General features: G+C 41.2%; 1 protein-coding gene across 1 annotated transcript; it reads right to left on the bottom strand.

Moving 5' to 3' along the window:
• Window positions 1–263: 263 nt before the first annotated feature.
• On the bottom strand, window positions 264–15,157 carry CDNF (cerebral dopamine neurotrophic factor). Its single transcript, XM_040967969.1, has 4 exons — window positions 15,010–15,157; window positions 8,171–8,298; window positions 6,731–6,872; window positions 264–657 (listed from the first exon to the last, which is right to left on the bottom strand). The coding sequence occupies exons 1-4, from the start codon at window positions 15,122–15,124 to the stop codon at window positions 479–481; spliced, it is 564 nt and encodes a 187-aa protein (XP_040823903.1). The 5' UTR covers window positions 15,125–15,157; the 3' UTR covers window positions 264–478.
• Between the last annotated feature and the right edge of the window lie 60 nt (window positions 15,158–15,217).

The raw sequence follows: 15,217 nt of genomic DNA on the forward strand, positions 1-15,217 counted from the left end.
ACTCTGAAAATAGCCCTTCTCTCTCACGTCCCGCAGGGTGGCAATGGCCATAGAGATAGATCAAACCACAAAAAGTTGTTGTGATTTCAAGATCGTAGCTGTTTGTGTCATCACATGCAAACTTAGGAGCAGAAATTAGGGCATACATTCTAGAATAAAAATAATTTCCACGTGACTTGCTTGCCCTCACATTTATTCTATCAGTTTCAGTAGCTCACTTTCCCCATTGTACAAGACAGGGAATAATCATCCACATAGGAAGGCACTTTGAGGTTTTGGTACACTTCAAATGTAAACGGTATGAACTGCAACACTGGTAATTTTACTAACAAATACAAGCAGCAAAATTCTGAGGTATAATATCAAGGCAAAAAGTATGAGAGCAAACAGAACAATTTCCAATCATCCTTAGCATGCTCACATCCCAGAGTCATTAATTTTTCTCTAAGTATGCTACTTGGGGAGCTGGTGTCCTCTGTCAGAGTTCTGTTTGGGGGTGTACTGCTGTGTACTTCGGGGCCAGCTCTTTGATCAGATTCACGTAGTCAGTTTTCTCTGCGCAGGCTCTACATTCTTCCCCCCAGTTGTGTAGGATCCGTTTCAGCTCTGCCACTCGCATCTTCCACAGGTCAGCCGATGCCAAGTCCAGCTTCTTTTCTAAATGGCAAAAAAGGGAAGAGGGCAATTGAAAAAATAAGGTCACAAAATCCCATGAAACACCTGGAGAAGCTTGTGAGTATTGCTTGTCTCAACCATGACCTATGATCCAAAGTGGGAAACAGTTTCAATTTCCACAGAAACTAAGATATACCTAAAGAAGATATACCTAAAGAAGTAGTCTATGATCGCTCCTTTTCTGCAGGTTTCGTATTCACAAACTCAACCAACTACAGGTAAAAAACGTTCAGGTAAAAACATTGTCCCATGGGCTGGCATGATGGCTCAACTGGCTAATCCTCCTCCTGCAAGTACTGGTATCTCATATGGGCACAGGTTCATTTCCCAGCCGCTCCACTTCCCATCTGGTTTCCTGCTTATGGCCTGAGAAGGTAGTGAAAGATGACCCAAATCCTTGGGAACCTGTAACTAATTGGGACATCTGGAGGAGGTTCCTGGCTTCAAATTGGCCCAATTCTGACTATTGTGGCCATTTGGAGAGTGAACTAGGGATGGAATATCTTTCCCTCTGCATCTCCTTCTCTCTGTAGCTCTATCTGGCCAATAAAAATACATAAATCTTTAAAAAAAATTGCCCAGTCCTCAGTGTGTATAGACTTTGTTCTCATTATTCCTTAAACAGTACAGTATGATAGTTACTTAAATAGCATTTATGCTGTATTGGGTTTTATAAGTCATCTAGAGATGATTTAAAGTATATGCAAGGATGTGTCTGGGTTAAATACAGATATGACCCATTTTACACAAGGGATTTCAGCATCTACAGGTTTTAATAGCCTGGAACCAATCCCCTGTAGGTTATCAAAAGACAACTACACAAAGCTATTGGGTTAATTTTGGTTCTATCCAACTTTCTCTCCAAGGAATTCTATTTGCTTTAGAATGACAGCCTCCATCTGTCTGGCACGGTAGCCTAGAGGTTAAAGCCCTCGCCTTGCATGTGCCGGGATCCCATACGGGCTCCAGTTCATGTCCTTGTTGCTCCACTTCTCATCCAGCTTCCTGCTTGTGAGTAGGGAAAACAGTTGAGGATGGCCCAAAGTCTTGGGACCGTGTACCTGTGTGAGTGACCAAGAAGAAGCTCCTGGCTCTGGATCAGTTCTGGTCATTGTGGCCACTTGGGGAGTGAACCAGCAGAAGGAATCTCTATCTCTCCTTTTATCTGTAATTAGGACTTACCAATAAAAATAAAAGATAAAAAGAATGAGCGCCTCCATAGCTCTGCACAGTGCACTACCACCACTCCAAGGGCCACAAACATTCTTTTTTTTTTAAGATTTATTTATTTATTTTTTTATTGGAAAGACGGATATACAGAGAGGAGAGACAGAGAGGAAGATCTTCTGTCCGATGATTCACTCCCCAAGTGAGCGCAACGGCCAATGCTATGCCGATCCGAAGCCAGGAGCCTCTTCTGGGTCTCCCACGCGGGTGCAGCCCCGCCCGCATAGAACCGGCGCCCATGTGGGATCCCGGGCGTGCAAGGCGAGGACCTTAACCACTTGCGCCACGGCGCCGGGCCCGCAAACATTCTTAAAGCAACTAGCACCACATCCTAATTGCTACCCTGAAGTAAGAGAGCAATCTATCAAATGCTGTAGCTTTGGGATGGCCATGGTTGTAGTCAACTAAAAGCCATAGATTATAATTAACCAGCAAGTTACAGCTCATTTTTGCCCAAAGGACTGTGTTCAGTACGACTGATGAGCAAACACCTTACAGAACACATTAGGTTTTCAATAAACATATAAAGATATCTAAACATGTGAATAAAATTAGGCACCTTCCCAATGATCCCTAATTATGTTAGTCCTCTATTTAAGCTCACCTGCTATTACTATAAGATGTCCTGCTCTTGCTATTACTATGAAATCATCCCAGTCCTCCTCTGATGCTAATGCTTTGGTGCCAGCCATCCTAGCTTTCCATTTGTCCCAATAATACTTGTCACCAACAATTATTTTTTTGCAAGATTATAATTTCCCGGGCCCGGCGCGGTGGCGCAAGTGGTTAAGGTCCTCGCCTTGCACGCCCGGGATCCCATCTGGGCGCCGGTTCTATGCCCGCAGCCCCACTTCCCATCCAGCTCCCTGCCTGTGGCCCAGGAAAGCAGTCGAGGACGGCCTAAAGCTTTGGGACCCTGCACCCGTGTGGGAGACCCGGAAGAGGCTCCTGGCTTCGGATCGGCATAGCATTGGCCGTTGCGCTCACTTGGGGAGTGAGTCATCGGACGGAAGATCTTCCTCTCTGTCTCTCCTCTCTGTATATCTGCCTTTCCAATAAAAAATAATAAAAATAAATCTTTTTTAAAAAAGATTATAATTTCCCTATTTCCTGAATATCTGAATAAAAAAGACTTGGATTGACAAGTCAGAAAAGAAAAACGATGAGGAGCTCTATGATATATGTATGATTATAATTTCTCTATCAGAAAGGGGTCATCTACCTCTTTCAATGGGAAGTCTTTGTCCTTCCCCCACTGCCAGTGTGAGTTAACACCATTGGTATTTATGCATCCATGAATGGCAGCCTAAGACTTTTCCAGCTTGTCATCTCTTTTTCAATCTGTTCTTTTCCCTCCTATATAACACAACACAACATGTGAAAATATTTAAAGCCTAACACTGGTCAAATGATTCCCAGTGTGTTCAAATTTTAAAATTGAATTTTAAGGTTTTTATTGGGAGGGTCAGCTGTGTCCTGTGTTCCAGAGGATGCTTAAATTATTATAGGTATCTCCGGCATTTTAAAGAACAAACAAACACAGTCTTTCATATTAAAAAGTAAACCGGGCCAACACATGAGGGTATAGCAAAATAATCCTCTGCCTGTGGCACAGGAATCCTATATGGATGTAGGTTTGAGTCCTGAATGCTCCACTTCCAACCTGGTTCCTTTCCAACCTGGTTCCTTGCTTATGGCCTGGGAAGGCAACAGAGATGGCCCAAGTGCTTGGGTCCCTGCATCTACGTGGGAGACATCATGCTCCTAGCTTTGGATTGGCTCAACTTCGTGCTATTGCAGCCTTTTGGGGAGTGAACCAGCAGATGAAAGGGGTGTGTGTGTGTGTGTGTGTGTGTGTGTGTCCCCTCAGTAACTCTCTCTTTCAAATAAAAATAAATAAATCTTTTTTAAAAAAAAAAAATCTAAATGGCATCTTCCTTACTGCAAATGAACTCTTGCTGCACACTTAATCTTGTTAATTTCATGACTGACTTGATAAAAATAGGAACTTTTATAGCCTAAATTATGAATTTCTGATACCTGTAAAGGCCCCTGTAGGATCTCATATTTCTTACCAAAATAACCTGCAAAAAAAGAAGTTAGAACAACTTATCTACTCAAATTAAATAGTTGAATTTTTAAAGAGAATTTGGTAGCTGTCGTTTGTCCATTTTAAGAAAGAAAAAAATTTCTGTGGCATCCTAAAATTACAAAAAAAAAAAGTCAACACAGAAGTTAAAATTGGTTCCTGGTTCCCCAGAGCCTTCTCATGGTCAGTATGGCCAAAACCTCCATTTCTTCTCAATAAAAGCCAATTCATTTTTCCATTATTGAAGTGCACTGGAAGACCCTTCTTGTGCAGGAATAATTAGGCAAAATAAATTTGTTGAATCAAAGCAGCAGCAAGCACATGCTAGTCCCTTTTGCAAATATTGTTTATGAGAATTTAATAATCTCTGCCTCTACTTCATTGCTTTGAAGCCAATGAAAAAGGATGCTTGCCCGTAATAGCTACCCTGGAACGTAGGGCCTTCCTTGGAAAATTGAGAGTCTCTGGCATCTCCTAACATTAAAGCTATTTAAAGCCAGGTATGAAGCTTTGTAGTCTATAGTAGTAGTTTGCAGAGGCATACTACTACAGCTGTGCAGACTAAAATAACTCAGAATTGGATGCTAGCTACTTGGAGATTTTATAATACTAAATTGGGTGTGTAACACAAAACAAGAATGCAAGTAAAAAAAATGAGTTTCTACTGGAGGAATTTCAGGTGTTTGGATAGGCAATGGGAGGAGTCTCTCGGTCTTTTTTTTTTTTTTTTTTTAACTGGAAAGTCAGATTTACAGAGAAAGATCTTCCATCAGTTGGTTTACTCTTCAAGTAGCTGCAATGGCAGGAGCTGAGCTAAGCTGATCCAAAGCCAAGAGCAAGGGGCTTCTTCCAGGTCTCCCATGTGGGTATAGGGTCCCAAGGTGTTGGGCCATCCTCTACTGCTTTCCCAGGCCATAAGCAGGGTGCTGGAAAGGAAATGGAGCTACCAGGATACAAGCCTGTGCCCATATGGGATCCCAGAGCATGCAGGGTGAGGAGTTTAACCTTGTTCTTTATCAACCAATATATCCCAATGACTGGCCCAGTTATAAATCCTCAGTAGAAGAGTAGATAAATGTATGTGAAATTTATAAGGCCAAGGATAATGTTTTAAATAGAACATTTCCTTCCTTTCCATTTATTTAAGGCATCCCTTGATAAGTTATTTCATCAGGCAAACCTTGATTTGACATTAATAACCTATTTTCTGTCATTTAAAATTTACAGTATAGAGGTACCCGTGAAGAAGGATAAAATAACATTTACAAAGACATAGTTCTACTCCCACTGGTAAATATGAGGACCAGGGCTGTGGTGGGCCAAGCTAGACAAAGCAGCAGCACCTGTCAACATGTATGTGGGCTGGGTCTGGGAGTGGGTCAGGCTGAGCCAAGCAGCAACACACCTGGGGTGTGCATGAAAGCTGGATGATACGCCAGATGAGATGCAGGCTAGGCTGGGCTAGGCCACAGCAGAGCCTGGCACTTACAAAAACTGGGTCTGGAGGTGGGCCTGCTAGGGTAACTGAGGGGTCACCTAGACTAGGCTGCAGTACTGGCTGGTATGCATGAGGATTAGGTCTGCGGTAGGCTAGTTGAATTGGGCCCCAGCACCTTTAAATTCATGTGAGATATGAGGCTAGGGCAGAACTGACCAGGCTACTGCAGATGACAGACCATACCTGACCCTGCACTAGCTGGTGCATAAAAGTCTGAGGTCACTCCAGGTGAGGTTTCCTGGGGGCCTCCGCAGCTAGTCTGTTGGACTCAGATCCAAGCCACAGGGAAAATTAGAGGATGTGTGATCCCACCTTAGAATACATGTATCAGGACTGGGCTTCCTCAGTTGCTGATGCCTATCTAGTGGACAGCATGCCCAGATGCACACAAGGGACATGACCATGACAGCCAGCTCATTTAGGTCAGAGAGGGCTGTCAACTACCTTGTCAGAGGATGGAAAGCAGAACAGGTTGGACAATTCTGACCAAGCTTTGCAGCATGTATTTGGGTCAGTGCATGCAGAATAGTGGACTTTGTCAAACAACAGGCCTTAGAAAGGTTTTCTCAACCTAGGAGCAACAAAGCCAACAGCTTCCCAGAATTATCAAAGCCACTCAAATAACACCGTTGGGAACGCTCTTCTCTACATCTGGGTCTCTAAGGCATCTCAAATGACCATCCATCCCTCTATCCCCAGATGCTGATGTAGTATAACAGCAAAGAACGACCCCCTCTCTTGCAAAAACAAAACAAACAAACCGAAACATTTGTCTCACCCACTTTCTTCCATACCTGACCCCTCCCACCCTCTCAACTATGTAAACAACACATTACAAAGAATTAGGAAAAAAACCCAAAACAACGTCAAAGTTCTTGAATCATCTTTGCATAGCTGTAACTTCCATTTTAACATGTTACTAAAGCCAGATTGCTATAAGCGTTGTGAAAGGTTAAGTAACTGTTTTTTTTTTTTAAATTAATTTGTTTTCTTTGACAGACACAGCTGACATTGCCTCAGTAGACTAGGAGCTCTTAGTTGGCTGTCTCGGTAGGTAGTTTGGGTCGGTAGTTTGGCCATGTCCCTTGTGTGCATCATAGCTGGTATTATTTATTTCTCTTCCCTCTGTGAAGCTCAGAGGATGCCGGGTTCATCCATCAGCCCAAGACAGCACAGCCCTATGTTTCCTGGTCTGGTGACATGCCAATCATCCTGGGGAGAACAGGTGGGCTTTCTAGTACCGTATTTCAGCTCACAGATCTGGCTGTCCATCTTCTTGAGCTTCTCACAGATCTTCACTGCAGGCATGTGCACACTCATTGGGCGGATGACTTCACCAAGGATCTTTGTGGCAGCATCTTTTGTGGCTCCTAGATAATAGCACTGAGGGAAAACCAGCAGACTCGTTACCGACAACACATAGAAATACTGTATTAAGACGGGATGGAGCAATTAGTCTAGTCTTCATGATGTGGCTATTAAATTTGAAACCCTGCTGACTAAGACAGCAGACAACAAACGACTTCCTTCTTGTGACCATTCTAATTAAAAGTGCCCTATATTTCACATGATGTTAAAAGACGATTGAGAAAAGGTAACACTTCTTGTTTTCTCTATGCAGGTGTTGTTCTTGGTGCTTTAAAGGCAGTAACTTATTTCATTCTCACAAAAATCCTGTGAAGTACGTACTATTATTATCCCCATTTAAGATCAAGCCAACTCAATGAAGGTCAGCCAGCAAGAAAAGAGGGAATTATAAAATCATTGTCCTATTTCCAGTATGTGATAGTCACACTGCCTCTTAAGTCACCTAATTTAATAATTTTACATTAAATAATATAAAACTTAATGGTACAAATAAATGTCATGAATTTCATAATATATCAGAGATGAGACATCAGCATTGCAAATTTAGCTGATGAATTTAATGTGAATATCTTAATCTAAAAAGAATTGGCCTGAAAAATGTCTTTTGTTAAGTAAAACAGTATGTAGAAACAAGCATATGCGTATACTCAGGAAACATAATACAAATGCTGTAACAAGGAAACAAATACTTCATTAGATTTATATAAATAAGAGTATAAAATGCCTTGATAAATTTGACTATCTTAGTAAGAAGTTCAAACATCTACTAAGATAATCTTCATTAGGAATTTCCTTTTATAATTTAAGAAAAGATAAAACTGATTGGCTTTAATTTAAGCAAAAATCTAAATGAGGGGTCCACATTATAGCAATACCAACATTCCATAAAGGCACTGGTTCAATCCCAGGTACTCTACTTAGGATCCAGCTCCATACCCAAGTACTTGGGTCCCTGTATCCATGTGGGAGACCTGGATGAAGCACCTTACTACTGGTTTTGGCTTGCCCCAGCTCCTGGGCATTGTGAACATTTGGGGAATGATCAGTGGATGGAAGATTTTTTTTCTCTCTCCTTTCCTTTTTCCTCCCCTCTCTTTGACTCTGCCTTCCACAATAAAGATTAAACTGGATAGACGCTGAATGAAAATACATAGGGCTACATTTTACTGGAAGATAGATTTTCTGTTTGCTTTCTGTAGTGAACATGCTTGAGGTGGTATGTAAATAGAAGGCTATTAAGTTTAATATGAGAAATGAAGCTATTACCAATTTTTAGACATATAGGAAAAATGAAAAGTAAAAATCCACCATACCAGGCGGTTTTCTTTTCCTTTAGCATCCATGCAAAAGCTGATCAATTCTTTTTCTATGATATCCAGCGAAAAGTGAACTCCTCTGGTTATCAGAGAGTTGTAGAATCGATTCAAGAATTCCTTGCATACTAGAATGAACAAAGAAACATGTCTTTATAGATAACTGAATCATAATCACATACATGACCTACTTTCCAAATAAAGTAGTTATAATTCAAAGCATGTGGAAATGGACTCAAATTCCACTTAAGAATGATTTCAGGGCCAGGTGTAATGGCTTAATTGGCTAATCTTCCCCCTGCAAGCACCAGATCTCACGTGGGACTGGTTTGTGCCCTGGACACTCACTTCTGATCTAGCTCCCTGCTTGTGGTCTGGGAAAGTAGAAGAGAATGGCCCAAACTTTTGGGGGCCTAAACTTTTGGGACCCTGCACCCACATGGAAGACCTGGAAGAAGCCCCTGCCTCTTGGTTTTAGATCGGCTCAGGTCTAGCCACTGTGGCCATTTGGGAAATGAACCAGCAGATGGAAGATCTTTTTCTTTGTCTCTCCTTCTCTCTATAAATCTGTCTTTCCAATAAAAACAATTTTTTTAAAAAACAAAGAATAATTTCAGACTTGTTGCTGCTGGTTTAGTACTGGGCTTAAATGCAGGGAAAAGCTAATATGAGTGTAACTAATCCATTTTGGAATGAAACTCCAACCAAAATGAGAACTTTTCCATTAAAACTGGCTCAGCATAAAAAAAAAGCTTTCTACAGAATTTGATTTTGACACAGCTTTGTTTGAAGCACAGCCAGTAAGTACACTGAATGAGCCCCCTTGGTGGCCAACACAAGTCTTTGTTTCTTGATCATGAGTCTAAGGTGAAGCCCCAATTTGAACAACTACATTTATTTTTTAAAAAAATTTATTTATTTTTATTGCAAAGTTAGATATACAAAGAGGAGAGACAGAGAGATTCCGCTGATTCACTCCCCAAGTGAGGGCAATGGCTGGTGCTGTGCTGATCTGAAGCCAGGAGCCTCCTCCAAGTCTCCCACGCGGGTGCAGGGTCCCAAGGCTTTGGGCCGTCCTCGACTGCTTTCCCAGGCCACAAGCAGGGAGCTGGATGGGAAGTGGAATTGCCGGAATTAGAACTGGTGCCCATATGGGATCCTGGCACATTCAAGGCAAGGACTTTAGCCACTAGGCCACTGTGCTAGGCCCTGAACAACTATATTAAATCCAACGTCCACAGTCAGCAAATGAGATGGAGCTCATAACAAGCCCAGCCACTGATAAGCACCATAGTTAATATTCATCAGGTGCCTCTCCTAAGCATCTTATGTATTTTAACTCATTCAAATCTCACAGAAAAACCACCAGAGACATCTTTTCTATTTTCATCTTTGCAGATACAGTAGGTGAGATTGGATGTGAGGTCACCTGCCTAGCCCAGTCAGTAGTGTAAAGGGCATCAAACCCCTGGTGGCCTACATGCCCACATGATTCTCCATCAGATAATTCTGCCATGGAAGGAGGCTACTTTTCCAAACAACAAGCAAGCTTCAAAGGAAGCCAAGCCAAGCCAAGCCAAGCCAAGAAAAAAATAGCTCTAAATATAGAAGAAAATTCTGGAGAAATGCAGCAAGCCTTTTATTCTCTCTGTTCCTCCTTTTGATGCCTTCCACTTCCTAAAACTAGGAAGGAGCTCTGTCCCTTGTACCCCAAGGCCAACTGTCTTTACCTGTCGGATAAAGTCCGGATCAATCAATTATTCTGACATGCAAAGTAGATATCTGAAGTAGTTTAAACTGTGCTCCTTTGATTAAAAGTCATTTATCTACTTAAACATTTATTGAGCATTCTGTCAAGCACAGAGAGCTAATACAGAATGAACTTGTGGAAGAAAGACATGGAATTCAGAAAAGAGGATCTGATTGTAGGAAGGAATGCTGAGAAAAGAAAATAGCAAATATGAGAAAATCCAAATAAACATAAACAAATAATAGCTAAAATTAAAGGGAAATAAACATATGGTAGCTAAAGTTAAAGGGAAAAGTTAATAGAAGGTTTAGGAGATAAAGGTGGAAAAAAAATCCCTGGAAAGTAGAGGAAAAGAGCAAAATAGAAAGTGGTTATTAAAATTCAGGAAGTTAAAATATAAGCAATGTAAGTTCCAAAGAGATATATTAAGAAAGAAGTTATCTAAAATAGCAAGACCAGAAATTGTCCCATCACAGGAGGATATGAGTATCTGATAGACCAAATAAGCAAGGACTTGAATACACTATAATTTTTTAAAGAATTCAATTCAATTCTCTTTCTCACTAGGTCTTCTAACAACTTCTACAATCAAGAGTTCTGGCAAAAAGCAAACACAAAATCACCATTCCTCAATGGATTTGAATGAAAAACGGAAATTAATCATATACAAATTCAAGAGAAGATACCAGAAAACACCCAAACTGTGTCTAAAAGGACACATGAATTTATGCTGGCTGCATTAAGCCACTGTCTTCTTAACCAAATCAAACTTGAGATTATTTTTAATCTATCATTGAACCAGCTGAGTCTGTGGATTGGTGTATTTTATCAGACTGGGCAGATCCTTAGCTAGTATCTATTCAAACATGGCTTCTGCACTATTTTTGTTTTTCTCTTTTTATTTCAATTGACCTATGTTGGATTATCTCACTCTATTCTTCAAGTCTGTACACTCTCTTCTCCACATTTTATTTGCTCTGTCCTGCATTACATATTACTCTTCTACCTTCTAGTTCTTTGATATTCAGATTGTGGTTCTTAAACCAGCAGCACTTGCATTACCTGGCCCAAGAGACATTTTTTAAAAAATTTTCTTATTTCCAGCAGAAATAGAAAAATCCAAGCTAGTCTCTTGTGTATGCAAACATGCTAAGCATATTGTAGATGGCTGATAATTCCAGTATCTAAAGTCTGCGTGTTTCTATATGTTGTCGTTTCTCTGGGTTCTTGCTCATGGTGCCTGGTTTCTTTCCATTCTGGTTTATTTTGTATCATGTGATGCTCAAAGTTCTTGAAACTCATTTGTGATCATCTGAAACCTAAAATGAAGGCATCTCATTTTCAGAAAGGATTTGCTTTTGGTATTCATCAGTGACTAGGAACGGCTAACCAGAGTCAATTATTAACTAAATCCACAGCTTTATTTGTTTTATACTCAATATGGATTTTGGTTGCAAATCCATGTGAGAGACATTTCATAATTATGATCCCTGATTTTTTCCTGCCCTGATCAGAATGAAGGCAAGTTTCAATAAAGTTCTTGATGGATATAAATGGGTTTATTGCTTCTTCAAACTTGCTCTAAGGAGATTCTAAAATAGAGAAGAATGTTCTAGTAGACAATGCTCCTCCTGTTGTCATGTAAAGCTAATCCTACATTCGATCTTTCTTCTTCACACCAACAGTTACCTTTACACTAGCAAATTCCTCAAGGGAAAATGACTTAGAGTCAGTTTCCCTATCAGGATTGTGGCATTTCTTTTCACTTTCTTCTAGTGAAACCTTTCATCATGTCAATTCATGTTTTAATGAATTTTTTTTTTCTGTATTTTCTTCTGCATTTATAGTACTTATTGCCCAGAGGAATGGAGTAACGTGACTCATCAAATTCCTAAAACCAGGTAGAGTGAAGGTCAGACACATTTCTTCATGCGCTCCTAAAACTTAGACCACAATCTTCTGCTTTTTCCAGAGCATTAACAGGGAGTCAGATTGAAAATGGAGCAGCTGGGATCAAATGAGTGTTCCAACGTGATGCTGATGTTGTAGGCAGCAGCTTAACATGCAGTACCACGAAGCTACCAGGCCACAGGAAGATAGAATGGAAAGGTGCATGCTTTTGGCACAAAGATATTTGAAAAATCATGCACACCTTTCTCATAATATGCAGGTTCCATAAACTGTTCAAGTATCCTCATATAAAATACCTAAGAGAGGATCACTTGGTTGTTAAGGCTGGAACTCTAGAAAGGAAGCAGGCTGAATATAAAGGTTTGGTATTTACTAGGCTGTAAGTAGATGGATTTTAATTACACATAAGAGTATGTAGATGGAGGACAGAGAAGGGCAGGGGGCAGACCCTGGAAAAGGCTAATACTTAAGGCATGGCCAGAGGATTTTACATGTATATTTATACACACACAAAAATTATATGTAACATTGTATAGTTTATATTTCTCTTATGTATTTATATTTATACGTTTATATATGCATTTTATATATATGAATATACTTTGTACAAATTGCTCAGGGATGATAAGCAAAGAGGCCGGGAGGAAAGTAGTATTATGGTCACCAATGGAAGAAAGCTTCTGAAAGGAAAGGAGTCAGTTGTGTCACATGCCACCGAAAAACTCATTCCTTGGCCTTTCAGAATGAAAACAACCTCATTATAAATTGCCTTAAAAAAAAAAGACAGCAAAAAGAGGGGTTTCCGGCATGTATTTATTGTGAAAATAACATTATACAACTATAGTCATTCATGTTGTAGTTTTCTGCTGATGAAAAATACTGTCATAAGTAAAAGTATACATAAAAATAAGAGGGTCATACATGGCCACATAATACAGTCCTTGTAAAGAGATGAGAAAATAGTTATAAGCTTTATATTACGTTACACAAGGCTTACAACCTTAAATATTCATGGGTTCTAAGCAAGAAAAAAGAGAAAGAAAAGCAAATGAATCCAGGGGGAAAAAAATCTGGAGACCAGAGGTGACATCAGGGCTTATGACTACCAGTATAACCTTACTTTAGAGTTCATTTTTGGTTACAGGTAACAGACGCCCTTTCTAAAACAGGCAGACATACATGGCTCTATGGGCCAGTCTTGCTAAGTTTTCCGGTTTTCAAGAAAAGCTACAAATGTAATTTTTTTAAACATGAAATATTTCAAGTTTACTAATAGCTGATTACATTTTTTCTGAAGTACTTTGTCTATTTAACAAAATACATCTGTAAGACCAAGGTCACTCATGCACCATTTTTACCTCTGTTGTAAATTCCTATGATACAGCATTTCATTCTTATACATTGAGAAGGAACTGAGTAATGAAAAGGCTTGCAAGCAGTAACAGAGGCTGTCCTAGAATCTAGTTCTTCCTGTTCCAAATTATTTCCTTCCTCTGTGATTACACAGCCTCTTTACTCACCAAAGGAAATATATACACAGGTTAGTCTGACATATACATAATCAGGACATGCTGTAATAAATTTAGGAAAGATACTGTAAGCGTCACACTTAATTAGTCCACATTTATTGTAGCTCCTGAAATGCTTTAAGTAGAAGTTTCAGAAAATAAATTACTGACAGCCTGTCTATCCCTTAACAAATGCTGCCTTAAATGTAAAGGACACAATTCTGTCTTTGAACAAAATTGTAAGTTAGTAGTGAAACAAGTATCTTTAAATCAAGGCTAAAAAACAACACCATGAACAGATTCAATTTCAGGAGAAGTTTCTTGTGGAGATCACAGGAAAACCTGACCCAAGTGTTGGCTCCTTGACGCAGAAGCTAAGATGCCAGTTGGGATGGAAGACAAGTCACAGACAAATTTACCTGCTAGCTTTGTTCCTGCCATAGTGCCCCATGGGAGGCACTGAGGTAGTCCATGCCAGCCATGGGAGACCAGCTTTGAGTTCCAGGTTCCTGATCCAGTCACCACTTTCCATTGCAGGCATTTGGAGGAGCCCGCAGATGTGAGACACAAACACATAAACAGACAGAAGATCTGGGCTGCAACTATCAAGGTTTGATCACCTCACACTCAATCCTTCCACATAATTTCTAAGTCCACAATTCCGTTATTGCGCATAGATTGTCCAGTTCAGGGTGTACATACTTAAACAAATTATTTCAATGCAACAATGGTGATGGTAGCCCAAGAGGAAGATGCTAAGAGAGCTAGTTACCTTTTTTGCTCTCCTTAACAGAGTTGCAAGAACCAGGCACAGTGGCCAGAGCCAGTGGGCTTGATGGGACTTAGACCATTGTGACCACAAGTCCGGAGCAGAGCCCCTGTGAACTGAAAGAAATCAATTTTTAACTCCTCTGGGAAGGAATTCCCTTTGAAAGTCACTTTAATCTGCACAGCCCTAGTAATAAAAGTTAGCTATTTTCATTTATTTGAAAGGCAGAACCAGAGTCACGTTGACAGAATCCATCTACTGGATCATTCCACAAATGCCTTGAACTGCCAGGACTGGGAGCCAGGAATTCAGTCCTCCTCTCCCCCATGACAGTGACCTAACAGTAACAGAACCATCACCTGCTGCCTCCCAGGGTGTGCACTGGCAGGTGGCTGCAATCAGAAGTATAGCAGTGACTTAAACCCAGCCATTCCTGTATCAACTCCTATAAGTGATATGGCAGTCCCAAGCAGTGGTTTACCCACTGAGCCAAGTGCCCACTGAAACTCAGGTCGTGCTTTTTGCGAGGGAGGCACAAAATACACTTAATTTGTCTTCGGTACGAGGAGGGCAAGCCTACCTATCTATTTGGCTTCAGGGTCACAGGAATCTAGCAGTGTTTGTACAAAATGTAACCCTAATCCAACCGCAACCGCTTTTATTGCAGTAATTTAATATTCACAGCAAAACCAGGACGTGGCCTCCAAGTGTCACGAGACCCGTTTCGAGCTTTCGCTTGCGTAAAGGTGATCTAGAATTAGGGACAGGGCCTGCGTTTCCTAGGTGAAATGACATTTATGGCCGGTAACAGGGAGAAGCCAAAGCCAAAACAGCCGCGGCGCGGCGCGGCGCGGTGCGGTGCGGTGCCGGGCGCCATGCTAGCAGGTCACACGCCGCTCACCTTCACAGTCGGCTCCCGGCCGGCCCCCGGCTTCCTGGCCCCAGGCCAGCCCCGTGTTCGAGACCCAGAGCCCGGCGCACAAGGCCAGGACGGCACCGAGGCTCGCGCACCACATGCTGAGCCAGCACTTGCCATGCACTACCGAACCCGCACACGAAGTAAAGCGGCCACAGGCGAGGGCCGAGCCGGCAGTCGGAGGAACCCGCGC

The sequence above is a fragment of the Ochotona curzoniae genome, unplaced genomic scaffold (genome assembly GCF_017591425.1).
Source record: "Ochotona curzoniae isolate NIBS_2020 unplaced genomic scaffold, NIBS_Ocur_1.0 scaffold_4683, whole genome shotgun sequence".
NCBI lineage: Eukaryota > Metazoa > Chordata > Mammalia > Lagomorpha > Ochotonidae > Ochotona > Ochotona curzoniae.

Bases quoted from the DNA above. Each gene is read 5' to 3' on its own strand.
- CDNF (XM_040967969.1), bottom strand. From the start codon at position 15,124: ATGTGGTGCGCGAGCCTCGGTGCCGTCCTGGCCTTGTGCGCCGGGCTC. The intron at 8,299-15,009 runs GTGAGCGGCGTG...TGTTCATTCTAG, and splicing joins GCCGGGAGCCGACTGTGAAG to TATGCAAGGAATTCTTGAAT. The intron at 658-6,730 runs GTACTAGAAAGC...TTTGCCATTTAG, and splicing joins GATCTGTGAGCTGAAATACG to AAAAGAAGCTGGACTTGGCA.